Raw genomic sequence first — 20,920 nt, forward strand, 5'->3', positions numbered from 1 at the left:
CATAGGGTGCCATGATTAAATATGATTTTTGGGTGTCTTTGAGGATGTTTCTGAATGAGATTAGCATTTCAATTAGTGGATTTAGTAGACTACCCTAAGGCTAATACTAAAGTGGTATCATCCAATACATTGAGGGATTGAATTAAATGCAGAGGGGGCACCTGGGTGGCAGCTGGGAAGGTATCTGCCTTCCACTTGGGTCTTGATCTCAGAGTCCTGGGATCAAGCCCTGCATGAGGCTCACTGTTAAGTGGAGAATCTACTTCTTCCTCTCCCTCTGTGCTGCACCCCCACCCTGCTCCTGCTCCCTCTCTCAAATAAAATCTATAAATAAATAATAAATAAATTAAATAAATAAATAAAAATAAAATGAAGAGAGAATTTGTTCCCTGCAGCAATTATTGCTGTGGTGTACTTATGGAGAATGTCTATGTCCCTCATTTCTTCCACATTGATTAGTTGGAATTCTTCTGTAAGAAAAAGTCCTTTCTACCTCATTTATTTATTTATTCATTATTTACATCAATATAGACTAGAGGATATTTATATTGCTTTTTTATTATTTGATTTTATGATCTGAAAGCCCAAATCTCAACCCTGAAAATGAAAGGAAAGTTTGAATATTATCCGAATCTAGGTTAGGGTAACAGAAACCTACTTTGATGACTTAAGCCAAAGGATGGGAGGAAGACACAGACTTGGCAAAGCTGGAGAACTAGCCTGGAAAAGGGTAGGAACCCAAGGCATCCCAGAGTCAGGAAACCCGTAGACAGTGGCCTCCAGGCATCATTAACCTTCTCAGAGAGGCCCTCTGAGAAGCTGATGGGGACCAGTCCTCCTGTTTTCAGCCTCTCCCTCCCTCTGACCAGGATTCAATTCCAGTGGAAGTGCCTGTTCCTTGGCTGGAAAGGAAGGGAGCTGATGATATTAATACCAGACTGTTTCCCTAAGAAAGAGAGGAAATGGATGATAGGTAGCCAGAAACCACTCACCTTTCAATCCCTTGTAAATCAATCCTTCTTCATACAGGGTCCTCAGAAACAAAATCTTAAGTCACACCTCTCCCCCCAAATCCCCTCCTCCATCCAGACCGGCAGCAATGCCAGTGGGTTGTTCCACTCAGCAACATCCCTACCTGCAATCCCTCTCAGAATAAGCTCAGGATCTCTGACGCCATCACAAGGTCTGAGGAAAACAACAACAACAAGAATAACTCTTCACGGTATGATGTGGTGTATTAGGGCCATGACGTAGTGCCCCGGCCAGGTTTCTGTCCCCTGGCCTTGAACAAATGTCTTCACTTTTCTGGAAAGGGCTTCGCCTCTTCCACTGTGAAATGGGTACAGTGCCCTCATAATCTCTAAGGTCTCCTGGGAGGCTAAAAAGTCTATACTTAAGATTTGGGACTTTAAGTGCACCAGAGAAAGAGCCATAATGAGGATCATGTCGTATGAGAAAATGTTGAAGACATGAAGCTTTCCAAGAGCGCGTTAAACAGAAAATTCGACATGCTGTCTAACATCACAGATTCTAAATGTTGGAGGAGACCTTTCTTAGAGCCATTTTCCAAAATCCTGACGTGCTTGAGAATCACTTGGAGATCTTTTAAAATGTAGACCTCGATTCAGTAGATGGGGTGGGGACTGCTTTGTACCCAGACTTTCCGTAATCTATGGTTCTCAGCTTTGACAGGACATCGGGATCACTTGAGGGGCTTTAAACAAATACTTAACCCCTCCAAGCCCCCAAATGAGATTCTGATTCATTCCTTCCCGAAACTCCCAGGTGAGTCTAACAGGCGGCGAAGTCTGAGAATCCCTGCCTTAGACCCGCGCTTCTCCAACTTCCGTGCGCATGAGCATCACCTGGAGGGCTTGTTAAAACAGAGCTCGTGGGTCCCCGCCCGTAGAGATCCTGACTCTGCAGGTCTGGGATGAGGCCCCAGATTTTCACGTCTAACAGGTTCTCACGGGATGCTGACTCTTCTGGTCCGTGGCCTTGGGGGTCATCTCACTTGACAATGATGTTTCCCATGTGGGAAACCAAGAAGAAATGACTGTACCACATCTCCAGACTCGGGTTCCTGGGCCATTTCTTCAGCCAATCCTTCCAAATTCCTCTCCTGCGTCCCGCCCTTATCCCCAGGTCCCTGCGGAGCCGCTCAACGCCAGACCGAACCGGTTCTCGGGGGCACAGAGGGGCCGATTTCCGAGTCGTGGAAGCTCCCTGCAGAGGGGCGCGCACCTTGACGGGGCCCACGCGAAGTCGGGAAGGCTGGCACTGCGGTTGCGGGACACGCTGCGCGTGCGGGACTCTCACGTGCTCCCAGCCGTTCCTTAATTCTCCACTTTGTCGGTCAGAGGAGGTGGCCTAGACTTTCCGGGAAAGGGTTGCCCAGACAGCAGGGGCCCTCCACCCGGCTCCCCTCGTGACCCGGCGCCTTAGCCGCGGCCCCCGCGGAAGAAAGGGATTGGTGCGCGGAGGGGCGGGTTCGGATGCAGAGACGATAAAGGCGCGGCGCACTGGGCGCGGGCTCGGGTTTCCACTAGCGGCGCTGGGATCTCGGGCCGCGCGCTGCTCCAGCTCCCATTCCGGCGCCGCAACGCAGCACCTCTGGGCGCCTCAGTCGGAAGGTAAGTGCGGAGCTCCGGGACGTTACCCCAGCCGCTGTCCCCGGGAGCAGATCCCCGTTTAGGAGCGGAGGCTGATGTCGCGGGCCCCCTGGCCCCGGCGTGAGCGCGGTCTCCAGCCGTCGCCACGCAGCTGCGAGGCGCGGGGTCGGGGGCGCTGCTTCGGTCCACAGGAGGCGACACCCGGCCGCTTCCACTTTGCTAGGACGCCCTCCAACAAGGAATAAGGTTAGGCGCGGCCGTTCTAAAACCGGTTTACCCAGTCATCTCCCGGAGAAGATGGGACCCTTCACCCTTTCCACCGAGAGCCGGGCTGATGCCCCGTGTCTTCTTGGGTTCCCTCTCCGGGCGTCCTCCTCTCGCTCCGCAGAGCCAGACCTCCGAGGCCCTCTGTATCTCCAACTTAGAGCTCTGGGGTATTCCCTAAACTTTTTCTGTCTTTCGGATCATCACCACGGTAAGTCCAGACTTGACCAGCTCGTTGGTGGAGTCTTTACGTTGAGCAGTTTGCTAAGTGCTCTTCTTATTGCTCTATTAAATGTTCTCAACAATCTAGTGGGGCAGTCCCCCAAGACTGAGGAACCTTGAGGTTTGGCAGAGGAGCGTACTCAGACTCACGCAGCGAGAGAGTGGCGGTGACCTGAGACCCCTGGGCTTGTCGGGTTACCCCGTGAGGAGAGGCCGGGAGGAACCGCGCTGGAGCGGGGATGGTGGTGCGGAGAAGGTGCCCTCAGCGCGGCCACGGGGATGCTTCCCGTTGGTCTTCTTGGGTATTTGATCGTACCTCTTGAGGGAGAAGTGTGGCGGTGGTGGAAGGAGGGTTTGAGACTCAGCGAATCCGGTTTCCTACACCTCTTGGTGTTTAGTACTTGCCTGACCTTGGGCAGGGCAGTTCATCCTGTAAAAGGGAGAAAAAGATCCCAGCTTCAGGAATACGGTGTGGGTTCAGGAAAGCAGGCGTTCACCCGTGCTCGGTAGTTAGGAAGTGCCTGATTTTTCCTTGGGCCAGTTCTATTAAGAGTACACATTTATTTATTTTTTTTTTTTTAAAAGATTATTTATTTATTTGACAGATCACAAGTAGGCAGAGAGGCAGGCAGAGAGAGAGGAGGAAGCACGCTCCCCAGTGAGCAGGGAGTCCGATGGGGGGCTCGATCCCAGGATCCTAAGATCATGACCGGAGTGGAAGGCAGAGGCTTTAACTCACTCAGCCCCCAGGCGCCCCAAGAGTACACATTTATTCATTTATTATTTAATGAACCAGAAGATTTAAAGGAGAGACTGCCTTGCAAATGCCTTTTGTAAGGGTTATTGGTCCTTAAAGCAAACTAAGAGATGGGAGAACCCGTGGGCTTGGGGTGCGGGGCGGAGCGGGGCGGGGTTGGGGGTGCAGTGAACAGAGGGCAGGAATCAGCAGCTTAGTGCGGGAGGGTCTGGTGCCAGGAAATCATCAACTAGGCAAATGGCACCCCTCTCCTGAAAGCAGTTTTACAGAGTGCAGGGTAGGAAGCCCCACTTTGAGGGGTAGGGAATTAAGGTTGAGAGCAACTGACCCCTCCTGCAGACCCCTGAGACTGGAAGAAGAGATGAACAAGAACAGGTTTCAGCAGGTTTATGAGCAGAGTGGGAAGAACAGGTTGGGGAGTTAAGTGGGATAAGGGCTTAGGAGTTTGAATGAGACTAGGGTTTGGTAGGCACCAAATGGACTGTTAGGCTTCTGGAGACAGCATTGATCTCTGTTGGGTGAATTTTCTAGCTCCTCAGCAATATATGTATGTGCAGACCATTCACTGGGGCTGGAGACTTTTTTTTTAAAAACATGAGTTTACATGTTTTCTTTCTTTTTTTTTTTTTAAGAACATGTTTTCTTTTAAATTGTGGTTGCAGTCATATAATGTAAAATTTACCATGTTAACCATTTTTAACACTCAAGTGTACTCAATTGAACACTCCAGTAGTGTTAAGTATGTTCATGTTACTGTGCAACAGATCTGTAAAACTTTCTCATCTTACAAAACTGAAACTGTATGCCAATGAATGAAGCACTGATAGTCCTTGTGCATTATCCCCCACCTCTTGGCAGGTGCCTTTCTACTTCCTTTTTCTATGATTTTCTTCACCTTGGATACCTTATATAACTAACTCCTAAGAGTGGAATCATATGGTGTTTGGCCTTTGGTAACTGGCTTATTTCACTTGGCATAATGTTCTGAAGGTTTATCCATGTGTAGCCTGTGGCAGGATAACCTTCTTCAAGGCTGAATAATACACTGTTGTGTGTATACACCACATTTTTTTTTTATCCATTCATCTGTCAGTGCTGGATACTTTTACTTTCATTCTTTAGTGCCAGAGATATTAATACATTATTTACTGTCTCCATGGCAAGAATGATTAGACCTGGATTTTGGGGAGATCACAAGCCAGTGAGAACATTAAGGGAAATTGATGGTATGCCCTCAGGGAAAAGGCCTATTTTGTTGGCCTTAAATATTTCAAATTGGAGTTTCTTTTAATGTTCCTGAAACAGGAGGAGGCGAGGTGAGGGCGATCGCCCCCAGGGTCCTAGTGTCCTGCCTTGTCACCTTCAGCATGACCCCCTGACTCCACAGCAAATCTCTTGAGTAATGACGAAAATTCGAAACTGTTTGGGAAATGCAACAATCCATGGGCACAATTATAAAATTGTGGTGGCAGTGCACAGAGAGATTGATCCTGTTACAGGGATGGTTATGAATTTGGCCAACCACAAAGAGTATATGGAAGAGGCAATTATGAAGCCCCTCGATCATAAGAATCTGGATCTGGATGTGCCATACTTTGCAGATGTTGTAAGCAGGACAGAAAATGTAGCTGTGTATAACTGGGAAAGCCTCCAGAAATTTCTTCCTCTGGGAGTTCTTTATAAAGTAAAAGTGTATGAAACTGACAATAATATTGTTGAATATTGTTGTCTATAAAGGAGAATAGCTTTTAGGGGTTAATACTGTAGAAAGACTAATTTTCTTTCCATACTCGAAAAAGGTCTTTATCCTCTTGGACTATTAAGAAATCATCACATACTTGTTACGCATCCCCATTGTGTTTTCAGAGTGACTGGTTGATTGAAATTGTTGCGTGTAAGATGTGTTGTGAATTCAAATCTGTCTTAAAACATCCTGAGTGACATTTATAGAGTCCTTTATTTATAGATTAAAAATCACTTCGGGGCGCCTGGGTGGCTCAGTGGGTTAGGCCGCTGCTCGGCTCAGGTCATGATCTCAGGGTCCTGGGATCGAGTCCTGCATCGGGCTCTCCGCTCAGCGGGGGGCCTGCTTCCCTTCCTCTCTCTCTGCCTGCCTCTCTGTCTACTGTGATCTCTCTCTGTCAAATAAATAAATAAAATCTTTAAAAAAAATAAAAATAAAAATCACTTATTTTCAGTAAAATGTTGTGGTGTGAAATTTAAAACTAAAATAAATCCATTTTTGTTTTTCCATTAAAAAAAAATATTCCCGAAACAGAATTATCTATCTTCTGAGCAGTCACAGTTGAAATAACTTTCTCCCCTAAGAAACCAAAGTAATTTTTTCTGCAAACAGGGGCATTCTGTTTTAGTGTATGTGTGTGTGGTGTAGACAAACCCTTGTTATTTCCTGTTTTCTCCTTCTGGTCTGTTCCACACTGTTTGGTGAGTACTGACATACATCAGTTACTGGTAGGAATTTCTCATAAGAGCTCACAACTTCATGAGAGAGATAGCCATATTGTCTCCTGGCACCTAAGACTAATGTTTCCAGGGGCGCCTGGGTGGCTCAGTGGGTTAAGCCTCTGCCTTTGGCTTGGGTCGTGATCCTGGGGTCTTGGGATCGAGCCCCGCTTTGGGCTCTCTGCTCAGCATAGAGCCTGCTTCCTCCTCTCTCTCTGCCTGCCTCTCTGCCTATTTGTGATCTGTCAAATAAATACAATCTTAAAAAAAAAAAAAAGGACTAATGTTTCCAAAACCAAACTCTGTCTTCTCATCTGACCCACTTCCCCAGGGACCCCATTCTTACAGCAGCATACATTAGAGACCTCAGTATTAACATCATTGATTCCTTATTTAGCTCTACCATATTCATACAATGACCAAAGGTACTTGAGCTCGAAGTCTTCATCTATATCAGTCCCACCCTCTTCATAGTGTCAGTGCTGTCTTAGAGTTCTGTGGTTCATGCAGAGAGGTAAATGCCAGGAGAATGATGGGAGCAGTGGTATAATAACTACCCTGGAGAGTCCTGGGTCAGGGAGGCACTCCATTATCTCTGGGGAAGAGTTTGTTGAATTGTTTCTTCTTCCCTGTGCAGTTAAAGTAAAGAAGGTGCTTGGGAGAGAAAGTCTGTGGACTATAATCGAATCTTTAAAGAGGGACTAAGAATCTTTGATGACTTCCCTATATAAATTTAATAGCTAGGTTGGCAAAGCAAATTTTACTTTAGAACAGCTCTTCTCAAAATATAACCTGGGGAATCCTGGGCTTCCCAGAGACATTTTGTAGGGTCCTAGAAGTCAAAACATTATACTTCATATCTTGATTTGAAAACTTTTCTAAATTTTTAAATGATATAAAATTATTCTAAAGTGAAAGGATATTTATCTATTTTTGTATTGTTGGCTAAACAGGGGGATACTGGATAACTTGATTTTTCTACTCAGAGCTATACCATCCGTGTCTATAAATGCTGAAAAAAATGAAATGATCTGTCAGAGTTTCCTGAATAATGAAAGGGAGGAATTTACTCCAGAGAACTAAATAAGACCTAAAAATGTGACAGATTTCATCAGTTTTACAGTTGTTAGACATTTACATTCTGTGTCTTACACTGTAGAAAGTTTTGTATAAACTACGTAGCATTTTTGTATAAATGCTACGGTGCCAGTAGCATTCTTTTGAGAACGACCATTCAGAGTCCTCTAAAGAAAAATGAACGGAATGACTTAAATGTAGATATGATGAGCTCTTGAAAAGCCAAAAATGATTTGTTATAGCTTTACAAACTACCAGTAAAAATACTACTGAAGCATCTAGCAGGATAGGTTATCAAATTGCAGTGGCTTGAGAAACACAGTAAAGCCTTGTTTGGAGGAAAAAGCATTGAAGGAAATCCTAGTCCTGTCACCTTCTAATAATAGAGAAACTTGTCAAATTAAAATTTTAGCTGCAAACATGAAGACTGTGTTAGTATCTTAACAGAAGTGTATTCTGCCGTACAAATGGAAACATTTGCAGTCGTGCCTGGATTTGTCATTTTGTTTGTGTTCATCTGGTATCAGCACCAAACCAATCATTAGGATCTTTGGTGACTGCTTGGCAGCAAAAGTGATTGGTGCCAAAGTATTTGGTGTAGGATAGCTTTTTTGAAAAGTTTGCCAGATTTACTTAAGAATGCCGTTTATATGACAGTAAAAATGTTAAGTAGTATTAAATCTTGACCCTTCAGGACCTATCTTTTTAGTATGTCATGTGTTAAAGGGATACACTTGTTCTGTGTTGAGGTGTGATGGCTGTCTTGAGGTAAAGCAATTGACAGCCCAGAATTTCTGACAATGATGGCAAGAAAAATGAAAGACACAGTGAGGAAGAAATTGGAGAGCCATCCGCGTGTTAGATAAAGATGGCCGCGGCTATAGGAGTGCAGGGCTTCGCCATGTGATGCCAGACCTGAGAGAGAAGTAAGCAGATGCCAAGGTTGAAGTGGGCAGGGATGCAGATTTTCACAGCGACAGGCATGTGAACTATGAGGAGTTTGTACTCACGATGACAGCAATGTGCAGGTGTTGTGCAGAATGTGTTCAGTGTCTTGTACCAAATTATTTATCTGCCTCTTCTTTGTAACTTATCTGTAAAAGGTTTCCCCCTTGCTGTCCAGAAACATGCACGGATAGTGATTAGGACCTCATTCCTCCCTGTTTTCTTCCCTTCTCTTACTGTGGTTGTCCTGAAACCCTCCTTGAGAAGGCCGGTCCAGTCACATGGTGCACATGGCTTCCTCTGGGTAAATCTCAGTCCTTCTGCACACCTCAGCAGAGATGGAGTTGGTCAGATGAGGGAAGATCTGGGTTATGCCTTTGTTTTAAGCAGTTTTTGTGAGGAAGTGTTGGCATGTTGTAGAGGCGAGGAGCCATAACTGCTCTGTGGAGTATGGACCGTAGGCAATATGTGGTTCAGAGCTGCACTGTTGCACAGCCGGTATATGCTCCATGTACTCACACGTTATTTTTTTTTTTGGTACTGCTGGTCCTGTACTAGGACATTTTCTTTTGTTGTTACTTGCTTTTTAAACTTTGTTTAGCCACTTAAAGAAAATTTGCTTATGGCACAATTGGCGTCAAATCCATTCCAAGTTATGTACTTGTTTTCCAATAAAAAAATTATACTTTACTCTCTTCCCTCCCCCTCCCCCGCAAAAAAAAAGAATCAGAGTTCTTACCTGGTCTTGGGTGACAATGATGGTTGAAAAGATGTCTTCCCCAAAGGTCTTATGAGGGACACTTGGGCCTTTCCTATAATGTGGTCCAGAGTGGGGGCCCCTTTTCCAGGCCTAATCCCCCACAGCAAGCCAGAGATGCTCCAGCAGAAGGCTCTCTTCTGCTTGTTTGGCAAAGTTAGCTGGGAGAGAAGGCTGTAGGGGCTTTGAATGCTGTGTATTAGTGTTCTCTCTTCAAGGTACTGAATTGAATGTGGGAGAAGGCTAAGTTCAGATCTTAAAGGGTCTTCAACTATAGTTTACAAAGGTAAGATGGTTAGATCTGGTGAGCTCGTTACAAGGGCGTGGGTCTAAAGTTCTAAAGTTCCCTCTGCCAGCTCTGTTGGAAATCTTACTGTGGAAGGCACAGGGCCATGTGCAGAATGCAGGAGGTCTGATGTTAGAGGGTGGGAAGCAGCAGAGCCCGCTGTGTGGCTCTGATTTACTCTTGGGACACACTTGCCTGGGTGCTGGGGCAGGAGGTTGGTGGGGGTGGGGGCGCATGTGTGAAAGCCCTGCCTGCACCTCCAGTTGCAACCCTTGTGCAGTTGGACTGTCTTGACCTCTTAAGGCCAGAACTGATTTCATGGTCCATAACCAATTAAACTGGTGAGGAAGAGGAGGGGGACTAAAATGTTCATGGTCTGGAAGGAAAGGAGAAAACAGCTCTTCCAGATGATCCTTTTGAAAGGAGAGGGCAGCAAAACAAAGGGGTCACAGCTTACCGAATGTCACCGAGCGCCTTTTTCTTTGAACCATCTGCTTTTCTAGTCTGGTTCACTCTAAGGATGATATCTGAGTATTTGCACAAGATGGACAGGGCACTAAGTTATTTAATCTGGGACCTGTCTGTGCCTTCCGATGGTGCGTGGACAGACTGCGGCCAGCTGTAAGTATGTGAAGGCTTCGTTGGGATGCACTGACTTGGTGTTTCCAGGTCCATGCACGGTCCCCTCCACAGTAACCGTTAGATGCAGGCGATGTCAGCATTGTGCAGTGTCAGTTCTAAATCTCTGCCCGGCTTTTGTCTGCCTGCTGGGTTTGATCCCCTTTTTACAGAGCCCAGCTCGCAGGAGGCTCTTGACAGGCTTCCCGTTGGCCCACTCAGCAGTCTCTTTAGTTCAGTTCGGGAGTCCAATCCACGTTGTGCCCATGAGCTTGTGTTCAGAGGGGTCGGGAGCATAAAAGGTTGTGTAATGAACTCTGCTCCTTTTAAATTGCAGGGTGTTTGCAGGGAAATGCTGGGCACTAGGATGCTGCGGCAGGTCATGGGCCAGATGCTGGGGAGCCCAGCCTGTGGCTGCTGGACAGCTGCCCCGCCGCTCCGGTTTCTGGGCACCTCCCCTCGGCAGATTCCAGCAGATGTCAACTTTCACTCTGCCTCCTTCTCTGGAACAGACCAGCCACGTGTCCTAATTACAGGTTGGGCTTTTTTTTTTTTTTTTCCTTCTTTTTTCCACATTTGCAACTTGATGATTCTCCTCCTCCTCCTTCTCCTCCTTCTCATCTTTCTCCTCCTCCTCCTCCTCCTCCCCCCCCCCTTTTTTTTTCCTTTGCTCTTTCTGGATGGCTTTGGAAGGGCTACCATGCCACCAGCTAACATGTATTCATCAGAAATAACCTTTTCCACGATTGGCTTCCTCCAGAATGGCAAGCCCCAAATCCTTATTCTGTCACTGTTGCCAGTGCTTTCTTTGCAGGTTGTGATTTTTTTATTGTCTGAAGGTTGGCTCTAGGAAATGGGGGGGCCAGGAAGCTGCTGTGTGGCTGAGATCGCCTGGGGCTAGGGCTGCGGGAGAGCAAATGTGCAGGGGCTACAGTGGGGGTGGTGCCTCAGGCACATCTTTTCTTGACTGACCTCCTCAACCCAAACTCCACATCATCTATGCCCAGCAGCTGTTGCCTGTGTGTGTGTGGGAGGCAGAGGAGACATGTTAGGGCCTGCCTGAGGAACCCATCCCCACCATCTTGGAAAGTCGTTAATCTCACTGTCGCCAGACTTGCTCCCTGTGCTCCTTCCCTCCTGTCCACCCAGCCCCTGATGCTACACCCTCGTCACTCCAAGCTTCACCTGGCACCTCAGGTCCTTCCAGCCAACACAAGCCCACCTCTGATGTGATGGACACACTTTATTTCCTTCTTCCCACCATCCCCTTGACTTCTTACATTCCTCAAAGTGTGCGTGTGTTTCTTTCACTTCCGCCTTCTCCTCTCTGGCTGGAAATGGACTTCAGGTGTAATCACTTCCCCCTTATACTGTCCTCCCTGGTTTGCCCCACTTATCTGGTGCTAGTTTGCTCCCTCCCTCCACCACCAGCAGAGCATCTTCTGTGGTGGTGTCAGTGGGCCTGGTTCCAGTCCCATGGTAATAAGCACTTACAGGAAATCCCACTTTCTGTATCTCCCTGCCTCGTTTACCTCTCTCAGATGAAATTTGCAGTTTCATTCCCCCAGCTGTACTCACAACCCCCAGCTCACCCATTTCAATCAGCGGCATTTTTTAAAAAAAGATTTTATTTATTTGCCAGAGAGAGAGCGCGCGCGTGTGCATGCACAAGCAGGGGGAGGGACAAAGGAGGGGAAGAAGCAGGCTCCTCGCTGAGCAAGCAGCCCAATGGGACGTGGGGCTTGATCCCAGGATCCTGGGATCATGACTTTAGCCAAAGGCTGACGCTTAACCAACTAAGCCACCCAGGCATCCCTCTCAGTGGCTTTTTTTTTTTTTAAGATTTTATTAATTTATTTGACAGAGATCACAAGTAAGCAGAGGCAGGCGGGGGGGGGGGGGGGGCGGGGCAGCAGCTCCCTGCTGAGCAGAGAGCCCAATGTAGGACTCGATCTCAGGACCCTAAGATCATGACCTGAGCCGAAGGCAGAGGCTTAACCCACTGAGTCACCCAGGCACCTTGCTCAGCGGCATTTTTAAGCCTCTAAATTAGGAACCTCTAATTTTAATTTTTAAAAATTAAAAAAAAAATTAGTTTTCTTCATGGCTCCTTGTCAATTCAGTTGTCTTCCCTTTTCTTGAATGATTTCCTGGTTTGTCCCCCTTTTCCCCTCTTGCACCCCAGCCCAGTCCTAATGAGGGATGGGCTTCTTGATAATCCTACCAGAGGCTGATCTCAAATTTTCTGTTTGGCTTTTGAGTGTTTTGGCTCCTGTTGCATTCAGGCTTCAGAACCCATCAAATAATGAGGGCAGGTCTGAGAGGAATTCCTGACTTAAGGAGCTAGGAGGTTATCCTGCTTTCTTGTGATTTTTTTCTCTTTCTGCGCCGTTGCTTCCTGTCAGCCACCCAATGCTAGAAAGAGTTTTGTCTCTGCGACTAATATTACCCGCTTCGATCTCTGTCCTCGTGTGAAGGATGTAACTTAGTTTTATCAGGTCAGACTGGGCCTTTCCCTAATTAGGTGAGATTGCCCTACAGTCTTATTCTGTTACTATGTTCTGGGAATAAATGAACTGGTAAGATTTGAATTAAAGTTCCACTTTTTTCTTCTTCATCTAGGGGGTCTTGGCCAGCTTGGAGTAGGGCTTGCTAACTTTTTGAGGTAAGAGCCCAAAAAGCTGAAATTGAAAATCTGAGTGCTTTAGTATGTACAACTTGTCTTTGGCAACATGTAATCATTTTATTTTGTTCTTCGTATCACAGACATGTAGCAGGTCTGTGGCTCATCGTCTCCCCCACTGGTCCTTTGCCCTATTTGAAAGCGCATTTTTATTGGGCCAGTTATATCCTAGATGTACCAAGTCACGTGTTTTGCTCTTCCCTACAGGAAACGATTTGGGAAGGACAATGTGATTTTGTCTGACATAAGGAAACCCCCCGATCACATCTTCCACAGTGGTAAGAGATCAAGATGCCTTGTTTTTGTTTCATCTTTGATTTTCAAAATGTAGTTAGAGAGACGGCTCATGGGATCAGTATGTGCAGCAGCTCATAACCAGACTTGTGATGAAAAGAAAGGTGTTATTGAGGCCCAGTTGTGTGACTTTTAAAAATTCCCTATTTGGGGGGTGCCTGGGTGGCTCAGTGGGTTAAAGCCTCTGCTTTCGGCTCAGGTCATGATCCCAGGGTCCTGGGATCAAGCCCCACATCGGACTCTCTGCTCAGCGGGGAGCCTGCTTCCCTTCCTCTCTCTCTTTCTGCCTCTAGGCCTACTTGTGATCTCTGTCTGTCATATAAATAAATAAAAATCTTAAAAAAAAATTCCCTATTTGGGGGCACCTGGGTGGCTCAGTGGGTTAAGTGCCCAATTCCTGATTTCAGCTCCAGTCACGAGATCAGCGTGGTAAGATTGAGCCGCACGTCTGGCTCCATGTTGGGCGTGGAGCTGACTTAGGATTCTCTCTCTCCCTTTCATTCTGTGCCTCATCCCCCAACTCACTATCTCTTTAAAAAAACAAACAAACAAACAAACAAAAACCCACATTCCTAATATGATCCCTCGTAATTCTGTGAAATGTCTGCAGTTAATGCTGCTTCTTGTTAAGAGTTACAAGAACAGGAGAACTCTTTCAAACTTGAAGTAAAGTTTGGGGGTGATATCCTTGTGCATTATTTGGGAGAGTATCTTTGGAATAAAAACTTTGATTCCTGCCTTTTTGAGTCTTTAATTTCTTTGCTCAGAGGGAAAACAAAAATCAAGTTCTGTAATGAGAAAAAAGATCTTTAAAACTTTGGAGAAATTAATCCTCCTATTTCAACATAGATTTGCTCTTTAAAAAAAGATGATGATGATGATGATGATTTATTTATTTATTTTAGCAAGAGGGAGAGAGAGAGAGAGAGAGAATCCCAACAGAGTCAGACTCTCCGTGCTAAGCACAGAGCTGAACACAGGGCTTGATCTCTAAGATCATGACCTGAGGTGAAATCAAGAGTTGGGCCCCAACATATATTTGCTCTTAAACTGCTGCGCACACACACAAACACTGCAAAGTCCTCAAGTTTTCTCCTACCTTAGAAACATGTTTGTAAGGTCTCCAGGTCCTTCCTGGTACTTTGCTGTAAGTGGGGGAAGCTGCCACCGAACTAGCCTGGCTCTCCCTAGCTCATGCCTGTGGTTCTTCTACACCAAGTTGTATGTTCTTTTAGAAACCCACTTCTCTAGCCTTTTTAAAATGGGTAACTTTTCCACAGAGTGAAATTACCGTGCCTGTAGGGGGACTATTAATAGCACCAACTCAGGAGCCAGATGCCTGGTTGTGACACACCCCCCCTCCGGGTCTCCCACTCACTCTGATCCTGGCTAGTTTTTCTCCATGCCTCAGTTTCCCTCCCGGTCAGATATATCTTCCTGAAAGCCTGTATGACAGCTAAGTATACAGAAAGGCCTTGGACAGCGATGGCAAGTTTAAGTCCTTCATGAGCACGAGCTCCTGTTACTTGGGGGGTGGTTGGGGTTTGTTCTTTCTTTTTTTTTTTTTTTTTAAGATTTTATTTATTTATTTGACAGAGAGAGATCACAAGTAGGCAGAGAGGCAGGCAGAGAGAGAGAGAGAGAGAGGAAAGCAGGCTCTCCGCTCAGCAGAGAGCTTGATGCGGGACTCGATCCCAGGACCCTGGGATCATGACCTGAGCTGAAGGCAGCGGCTTAACCCACTGAGCCATCCAGGCGCCCGGGTTTGTTCTTTCTTAAGCGAAATGCTGCACAGCGTCCAATGAGCCAGCCATCCAGTTGACCCTAATGGAATTCACGAGCCAACTGGTGTTGGGGGGAAGGTCCCCTTGGCTTTTTAAACCCCTAACTTGTGCTTCTCTGGTTTTGTTGTGTTCCTTGTAGGCCCATTTATTTATTCCGACATTCTGGATTACAAGAATCTTCGGGAGATCGTGGTAAACAACCGCATTACCTGGTTGTTTCATTATAGCGCTCTGCTCAGTGCGGTCGGGGAAGCGAATGTGTCCTTGGCCAGGGCCGTCAATATCACTGGTAAGTTTCTGGGTCTTGCCCAGGATGTCTGATTTGCCAGCTTTTCCAGTTCTTCTGCAGGAGATTTTTGAGACGGTGGTCGTCATGTCTGTTCCTCGCAGGATTGCATAACATCCTGGATGTCGCCGCAGAGCACAGTTTGCGATTGTTCGTGCCTAGCACGATCGGAGCTTTTGGCCCTACTTCTCCCCGGAATCCAACTCCCGATCTCTGTGTGCAGAGGCCCAGGACCATCTACGGGGTGTCCAAGGTCCACGCCGAGCTCATGGGAGAAGTAAGCCTTGCTTGGCAAGATGACTCAGCGTTGCCTTTTCTGTTCTCTTTGCCTCATACACTAGCTGATTCATCCTTGGAGGGGACGTTTACCTCTACCCCCACCCCCAGCCCAGCCCCCAGAAGTGCTCCCAGACTGATTGTGTTTGCCAAGTGGCAGGAACTGAATGCTCTGGAAGAGCTCCTTAGCTCTTGGCCCCTCGATGGCACCCTCTTCTTCATTTGCTATTTGTCTTACTGGTACTGCTCTGTTCTGTCAGGCTCCCAGTATTGGCAGTAATGGGGTGTGATTTTATACTGTGTTAAAGAGAAGGTCAAAGGACTTTTGTTCTTTTCTTTTTTTTTTTTTTAAATATTCTTTGTCTTTAAAACTTTGCTAACGGAAGCCTGGGTGACTCAGTTGGTTAAGCCTCTGCCTTTGGCTCAGGTCATGATCCCAGGGTCCTGGGATCAAATCCCACATTGGGCTCCCTACTCAGTGGGGAGCCTGCTTCTCCCTCTCCTGCTCCCCCTGCTCGTGCTCTCTCTCTCATTCTCTCTCCCTCTCAAATAGAATAAAATTTAAAAACTTAAAAAAAAAAAAAACCTCTAGGACAAGTGTGAGTGGTGTCTGCTCCTTTAGCTGAGGTATCAGGCATTGCCCTCCTCCCCCGCAGCCCTCCCCTGAGCTCTGTGCCATTCTGCACTACAGGAACACGCTCCCGGAGGATTGTTTGGGGTGTCGAGCAGTGACTCTCTTCCAAAGAAGAGCTGAAAATCAGCGCAGGCTGATTTGTTATTGACCGTGTTGATATGTCACCAGAGTGATTTTTTTGAAAGTGAAAGCAGAAGAGTTACTTGTTAAAGAAAAGTGAGTGGCCCTTAGAAATTCTAGTCTCGCTTCCTTTAGGAATATTTCAATAGAACTGCATGGAAAGATATTCTGCTTCATCCCCCACCCCCCAAGAAAGAGCTCTTCTTTTCTTTGCATTGCTCTGTCTGGTTTAAAGCATTTGTTTTAAAGTTGCTTTTCTCTTTTTTGTAGTATTACCATTACCGTTACGGGTTAGATTTCCGATGCTTGAGATATCCTGGAATTATTTCAGCAGACTCCCAGCCTGGAGGAGGAACAACTGGTAAGTGCTGTTTTCCGTTTTTGCCCTAAGTAAGATAGGTTTTCTACGTGCCCTGAAGAGCAGCAAGGGACCAGCTATCTTTTTAGCTGTGTGCTGACCCCGAATTTCTGCACCCTCTCTGGCAAGCGCATCTGAGAAGCTCATGGAATCCCATTGACTTGAACGTGTTAAGGGCAGCTCATGCTGGTGTTGCAAATCCAGCCCGCGATTAGCCATCCCCAGTGCTAGAATCAAACAGGTAATATTCGAGAACAAATTTGTCATGTCGAACTTGTAATGTAGGAGAACACCAAATAGGAAATGGCCTCTTTCTTTGAATCCAGCCTTCGTTTCTTAATGCAGAGAACTCCGTGAAAATGGACTATATGTATGCATTGCATGTTGTTAAAGGAGCATAAGTGTTGTTCTTGTCATTGTTGTTGTTGTTATTTTTATTGTTATGAGTTTGAACTCCAGCATGCATTATGTTCAGTAACTCCCATATTAGAAATCCTTCCCATATGAGGGACTCTGAGATAATAATATAAAAGCTAAGCCTTGGGACACATGGGTGGCTCAGTCTGTTAAGCGTCTGCCTTATGCTCAGGTTATGATCCTAAGGTCCTGGGATTGAGTACCACGCTGGGCTTCTTGCTCATTGGGAAGCCTGCTTCTCCCTCTACCTGCTGCTCCCCCTGCTTGTGCTTGCTTGCTCTTTCTTTCTCTGACAAATAAATGAATAAAATCTTTAAAAAAATAATAAAAGCTAAACCTTGGCAAAATCTCAGAGATTTTAAACTTATTTTATTTACTTATTTATTTATTTATTTGAAAGAGAGAGAGAGCACAAGCAGGAGGAGTGACAGGCAGAGGGAGAAACAGGCTCCCCGCTGAGCAAAGAGCCCTATGTGGGAATTGATCCCAGGACCCTTATGACCAACCTCAGCTGAATACAGATGCTTAACCAACTGAACCACCCAGGCATCCCCAAATCTGAGGGATTTTAAAGGAGATTTTTGTTGGGGTTACTTTTTAAAAAGCTTTTTGCCTTAATACAATACTCTCCAATTATGCACTGGGAATCCCTCAGGATCTTTGTTTTTTTCCAAGGGGTCCAAGAGGTCAAAACTCTTTCCGTATCAATATGAAGCTGTCATTTGCCTTCTTTTCATTCTCCTTTACAAGTGCACTGTGGAGTTTTCTAGAGACTGTGTGATGTGTGACGGCCTAGTGGGCTGAACACATAAGGCAGCCGGAGACTCCAGCTTTCTGTTACTGAGCCAGGCAACAGGACATGGTCAAAATGTAAAACATGTCATTCTTTTCACTAAGCCTTCTTTTGTTTGAAAAATACATTCTTCTTCATATACAATATCATACATATGACTATGTGATGGGTTTATTATTATCATTTTAAGATGTAGCAGTATTTTTTAAATGCTCCGTTACTTTCTGGTATAGTAGATATTGATGTAACCCACACTCCTAAGACCTCTTTGGGGGTCCTCAGTGATGCTGAGGAGCATAAAGAGCCTAAGGTGTAACCATTGACCTAACGCATTCATCATTTTGTTATAAGACGACTCAGAGACAGGATTCTCTTTCAGATTATGCAGTCCAGATCTTCCACGATGCCCTAAAGAATGGCAAATTTGAGTGCAACCTGAAACCCAGCACGAGGCTCCCAATGATGTATATTGATGACTGCCTCAGGGCCACTCTGGAAGTCATGGAGGCTCCGGCAGAGTCCCTCTCCATGAGGACCTACAATGTCAATGCCATGAGCTTCACCCCTGAGGACCTGGCCCAGGAGGTTCTCAAGCACATACCAGAATTCCAGATCACGTACAACGTGGATTCTGTTCGACAGGCCATAGGTGGGTACATCATTTCAACTCTCCTCAAAATCCAAGTGAAGCTTTAGTTGGCACTGTGAGTCCCTTGAGGACATAAAGCATGGAGAATAAGGAGGTTCTGGACACATTCTGAAGAAGAAGCTGTTGTTGAGACAACAGATGCTGCACTTTGGGGCACTGATATCTAAAGGGGTGGAATCATCCTATTCCAAATAAATAGCTTGTCAGCATTTTACCATTTTATTGTTGAAACATAAAACCAGCCAACAGCATAAGAAAACGTCCATGGGTTTTCTGATACTGTGATTGCCTCTGTGGCCTTGAGCACTGCTGGAGTGGAAGATCACTGCCCTACACGTCCATGGGAGATTTTAATAGTGAGTCACAATCCCCAGTGCCTGATCGTGGGCATGTAATAGAATCTTCTGATCTAAGAGGGTGGCTATATATGTGCATAATGGCCACTCTGGTCTCCTTGGAGGAGGAATTTCGGAGGGTGAATTTCTTTTGTGGCATTTTGTATGGTAGACCTTTATATAAAATGTGTTAGACATTTTTGCAAGTCCACAGTCTGAGTAATTCAAGCTTCTCTTCCATGTCTTTTCCTAGCGGATAGTTGGCCGATGAACTTTGATGACAGCAATGCTCGGAAGGACTGGGGGTGGAAACACGAATTTGATCTTCCAGAGTTGGTGACAACGATGTTGAACTTCCATGGTTCTGATACTAGAGTTGCCCATGCCAACTGAGGGAATTGGAAAGGAGAGCTCACGTGTACTGGACCGCTGTCCAAGGAAAACCATAATGACCCCGAGGAAACTAGATTATCTGGAATAGAAGGACTAATTGGATGAGATTTTGGCAGCTCATATTGAACTGCCAGATTGGAAAATCAAGTTGGCTTTTGCATTTTCAAAATGCTGTAGGCTTGGTGGTAGGACTTCTAAACCTTTGCTGTTTGCCTAAACTTGCCCAAACACACATATCACAGAACAAAGACTTCAGTCAGAATAATTGACATTTCCTTAATTCAGATGAATTAAGCATTTTGGAGAAGGTGGATGTATGTGATGTTTGTCTTGAATTAAATTTAATTTAAATATCACTCCTAAGACTCCATTATTCTCTTGACTAGAGACCAAAGATTACATTTTAAGAACTATCAAAGATGATCTCCTAATTTAAATACTATCCCATCAGAACATAAATGTTTATTGTATAATCCCATGTTCATAATGATCAAGAGATCTTAAAACATTTTTTTCAAAAATTATTACTTCTAATTTACTTTTTTGTAAAAAGATGTATCTGTAGAAAATGAAGAATATCAAGACAATCTGGCTAGTAATGGGGAGCACCTCTTATTTGGATTACCTTCCTTTTGGTGAGCTGAGTCTTAATTACCAGGACCTTAATTCTCTTCCCTGGCCATGTCTGACTCCTGGAGGAGCTTATGTAAATATGCAGGTGTCTGGGCTCCTCCCTTTCAGGTTGACTCAGCAAATGGGGATGAGAATCTCCAAACGCCACTTGGTTATTCTGTTCCAGCCACAACCCACTGGAACAGGTTCCATACTATGGAGCAGGTCCATAGTTTTCTAAAGATAACTTTTCTTGCGACAGCCTTTTTTAAAAATATATACTCTTAGACTAAACTTTCAGGAGAACTGCTCTAACCCCTTCTGAAGCAATTCCTATATATAATTCCTATATATATAGAGATGTACTTACTTCTAGCCACCTCCGAAGACCTGTGAAATCATTAGAGTAGAACTGCTCACAGGCATATTGGACAGTTATCATGGACCAAAAGGCATTTCTATTATGTGATTAATGATCGGCTTCTATGTTTGGAATTTTTAACTGCGGGGTGGAAACAATGACCTCTTTTGGAGGTTTAACGGGATTTAAAGTCTATTTAACTTTTGGGGCACCTGGGTGGCTCAGTCGGTTAAAAGTCCAAGTCTTGATTCAGGATCATCATGGAGTTCAAACCCTTCAGTGGGCTCCATGCTGGGTGTTGCACCTACATTAAAAAAAAAAAAATCTGGGTGCCTGGGTGGCTCAGTGGGTTATGCTGCTGCCTTCGGCTCAGGTCATGATCTCAGGGTCCTGGGATTGAGTCCCACATCGGGTTCTCTGCTCAGCAGGGAGCCTGCTTCCCTTCCTCTCTCTCTGCCTGCCTCTCTGCCTACTTGTGATCTCTCTCTGTCAAATAAATAAATAAAATCTTGTTAAAAAAATCTATTTAACTTTTAACTGGAGAACTTCTAAATAATTGAATGATTTAATAGTTTATCATTTTTTCCCTACTTAATGTAATGCTTATATTTATGTATATTATTTTCTAAAACCAGTACTGAGGTTTTTGGTGTTTTTTTTTTTTTTCACAACTTTCCTGAGATTTATTTCACGTACTGTTCTAAGTTTTGGTGTTTTTCTTTTCCAGTTTTATTGAGAAATCATTGATGTACATCACTGCAGAAGTTCCCGGTGTATTGCATGATGATTTGTTCAGTTGTGAAATGATTGCTACAGTAGGTTTAGGTAATATCCATCATCTCCTAGAGATAGAATAAGAAGAAAAGAAGGAAAAAAAGAATAAAGGGGAAAAAATGTTCTCTTTGTCATGAGAGCTCCTAAGAT

The 20,920-nt window shown here is 45.2% G+C and overlaps 1 protein-coding gene across 1 annotated transcript; it reads left to right on the top strand.

Moving 5' to 3' along the window:
- Positions 1 to 2,192: 2,192 nt before the first annotated feature.
- On the top strand, positions 2,193 to 19,379 carry LOC122889700 (L-threonine 3-dehydrogenase, mitochondrial). The gene is made up of 9 exons (XM_044225053.1): positions 2,193 to 2,633; positions 10,339 to 10,537; positions 12,624 to 12,666; positions 12,892 to 12,962; positions 14,902 to 15,051; positions 15,153 to 15,325; positions 16,349 to 16,439; positions 18,026 to 18,295; positions 18,884 to 19,379. Exons 2-9 carry the CDS (start codon positions 10,354 to 10,356, stop codon positions 19,021 to 19,023), a joined length of 1,122 nt encoding a protein of 373 aa, XP_044080988.1. The 5' UTR covers positions 2,193 to 2,633; positions 10,339 to 10,353; the 3' UTR covers positions 19,024 to 19,379.
- Positions 19,380 to 20,920: the final 1,541 nt, after the last annotated feature.

Source organism: Neovison vison, chromosome 11, assembly GCF_020171115.1.
Source record: "Neovison vison isolate M4711 chromosome 11, ASM_NN_V1, whole genome shotgun sequence".
Lineage (NCBI taxonomy): Eukaryota > Metazoa > Chordata > Mammalia > Carnivora > Mustelidae > Neogale > Neogale vison.